Here is a 2,970-nt window from a genome sequence, read left to right on the forward strand (position 1 = left end):
TGTGCAGCTTGCCCCCAAACGCTCATACCCGCCCCCAAACGCTCACACCCGCCCTCAAACCACGCCTGCCCCAGGCCAAGCTGCTCGCCAAGGTCAGGAGCTCGGCCGAGGCTGGCGCGTCCAAGTAAACGTATCGACCCCACACACACGCTAGGCCGACGCGCGGCCCGTTTTTTCAAACCCGAGACCCCGGGCCCGCGTGCCGAACCCTGACGGTGGTTCCGCACGCGCGCGCTGCGCGACGTGCGGGCCGCCGAGCGGCCGGGCTCGAGGCAACGGCCACCCCCTGGCGGCCGCCGCCGGCGGCGTAGATCGCCGCATCATGTACACACTGCAGGCTGCTGCTGTAAAAACACGGCTTCTCCCCACTGTGCTGCGCGCTGCTGCCCCAGCGGTGTCAGCTGGAACAATGGGGTGAATTCGGTGAGGCCTCAGCATCGCGGGAGCGCGTCCAAGCATCCTGCTGAGATGCAACGCTGCGCGTACAGCTGCTCATGCTTGTGGGAAACGTGATAGGAACGGCGCCTTGGAAACTGAAGACATATATATTGGGGTTGAGGCCTGAAATGCAGCACACCAACATGGCAACCGCCACGCTGTATCCCGATATAATGACTTTAAGAACTTGGCAGGGCTGCGGTTGGGCTGGCGGCAGCACGTTGCGGCTGGACGCAAACGACTAGAGAAAGAAAGCAGTTGAGGCAACTTCGCCTGCATCCCAAAGGAGCTAACTGTGCGGGAAAAAGCTGCACAAGCCAACCCCTTGCACTGCGACCAGGCCGCAAACCCATTGCGCATGCGACGATAGCATGGCAAACCAATGGAAGCCTCCACTGTTGTGAGGCATTGGAGGGTGGGGCGAGGGTGGTGCCAGTGCTGTGAGGCAATGCGCTGCGTCGCGCCGCTCTCGCCGCGGCCGCGCTTTTCCCTGCCATGCTGCGATGCATCCAGCTGGATGGGGCGCGCCGACGTGTAGCACGCTGTTCCACCTGTTCTGTGGGCGGTTCAGCAGCAGCCCGTGACACGCGCCACACTGAATGCCCCAGTGCTCCGCAGGCGAGCGGTGAAGGGGAGGAAACCCTGCAAGGTACCCTCTCAGCCCTAGCAAAGAATATTGACTGGTCTCACTACAGTTCTGTTCTGTTCCACATCTCAACATCCCAAGGCCCACAATTTCGTGTTGATGCATGGCTCCAAAAGATTTTTCTATCCGTTGCCTGACCAGCAGTGCCGCGTCATCCGCTGAGGCCTGGATGCAGCATCTTCGCACAGCTGACCCATGCCACCCGGGTACCGACCGTGATAACAACATCTCAAACTTCATCTCAAGATTAACTTGATAGCCGCCTCCCGGTCGATGATACGAAGCACGCAACAGTGACCGTCCCGTGTCACTATTGCGGCATCAACGTCCACACCTGGCGCTACCTTGCGCCTGGTACTGTCGAATTGAAATTGATTTGACTAGGTTAATCATTCGCTAGGCTATGATCTGTCGAGTCTCAGTATGGCACTTGAAGATGACTCGCAGTTTCGCGAGACGCCCTGGCACGCCCTGGGCAGCACTAGTGAGGTGTTCGAGCGTCTACACACCAACTTAGACGGACTGACTTCAGGAGAAGCCGCGGAACGACTGCAGCGGTACGGCGCGGTCGTGGGAGGGCTTGCGTCAGCATGGGGCGTACGCCGCCAGCCACATGGGACACACAGTACACCAGCCTTGCAGCCCATGCACGTTGCAAAAGCAGCTGGGATCGCCGAAGAGTTGGTAGGAGCGCGCGCATCCTCCTGCGATCGCTCCTGTGCGGCCGGCCGCCGGGCGCCTGTGACTTCCCGCACCTTCTCCATGTCACCGCCGCCGTAGCGCCCCATCCACATGCGCGCGACCATCACAACCCCCCCCTCTCCCCCCCCCCAAACACACACTCCGCCACCACTGTCAGGTTCGGCCCCAATGCGCTGACGCCCCCCAAGAAACCCAGCTTCCTAGCCAAGCTCTGGGGACAGCTGAACAATGTGCGCCCTGCCGCCATGCGCCGCCCGGCCGGGGAGGCGGCGCTGCCAGGGTCCTGGCCCTGCGGACGCTTTGCACGCGCAGCCCTCCCCTCCCGGCGTCCCGCTGGCCGCTGCAGACAGCAATCCCTCGCCTGCTCCTGCGAAGCTGCCGCGGCACCTTTACTAACAGCCGCCGCAAGCCTGCGCGGCTCTCCCCCTCCACCCTAGTTGCGCAGCCGCTTGTTCCGCCGCAGTCCGTTTGGCTGCGGCTACCCCACCCCTCTGCGCTGCCCCGACTCACCGCATGTCACCCTGAGTCACCCCGCACTTACCCCGCAACCACCACCCCAGGTCCTCATCTTCATCCTGCTGGCAGCTGCGGTGGTGGTGGCTGGCCTCAGAGAGTGGATCGAGACAGGTGGGGCAGGCTGAGGGGTTCGGTGGGCTCTTGCTGCATCAGACTGATGCGCTAGCAGGGCTGGCCGCGCCAGAGCCACTGGGCCAAGCACCGCTGGGCACGCTGCGGGCCAGCTGCACAAGCGCGGCGTGTAGCAGCAGGCGTCGCGCCTGCAGCGCGCGTCGCGCCTGGAGCGCGCCCGCCGCGCGGCGACGCGCAGGCTTACGGCCACGTGCGGGACACGCATCAGTGCGCTCGCGCCGCGCTTGCCCTGATTTCCGTGCTTGGGGTGGCTAGAACACTGGGTCCACGTCACAGCACTTCCTCGCACATCATTGTGTTGCGGCAACCCCTCCCTCCCCCCCCAGGCCTCATCATCGGCGTGGTCGTGATCAATGTGATCATCGGGCTGGCCCAGGAGGGCAAGGCCGAGAAAGCAGCCGAGGCCATCAAGGCCATGCTCTCCTCAACTGGTGCGCTGCTGCTGCTGCTGCTGCCGCTGCTGCTGCCGCTGCTGCTGCCGCTGCGGCTGCTGCGGCTGCTGCGGCTGCTGCGGCTGCTGCTGCGGCTGCTGCGGC

General features: G+C 63.9%; 1 protein-coding gene across 1 annotated transcript in view; it reads left to right on the plus strand.

The window, feature by feature from the left end:
• Positions 1-1,507: 1,507 nt before the first annotated feature.
• MNEG_12281 (ATPase, P-type (transporting), HAD superfamily, subfamily IC) overlaps positions 1,508-2,970 on the plus strand; it is a gene marked incomplete at both ends in the record, with an annotated part of 6,294 nt that continues 4,831 nt past the window's right edge. The window contains 4 exons of the mRNA XM_014039247.1: positions 1,508-1,641; positions 1,944-2,016; positions 2,347-2,413; positions 2,761-2,865. Of these exons, the coding sequence (XP_013894701.1) occupies positions 1,508-1,641; positions 1,944-2,016; positions 2,347-2,413; positions 2,761-2,865 (379 nt within the window). The remainder of the gene's footprint in view (positions 1,642-1,943; positions 2,017-2,346; positions 2,414-2,760; positions 2,866-2,970) is intronic.

The sequence above is a fragment of the Monoraphidium neglectum genome, assembly GCF_000611645.1.
Source record: "Monoraphidium neglectum strain SAG 48.87 unplaced genomic scaffold scaffold03163, whole genome shotgun sequence".
Classification (NCBI taxonomy): domain Eukaryota; kingdom Viridiplantae; phylum Chlorophyta; class Chlorophyceae; order Sphaeropleales; family Selenastraceae; genus Monoraphidium; species Monoraphidium neglectum.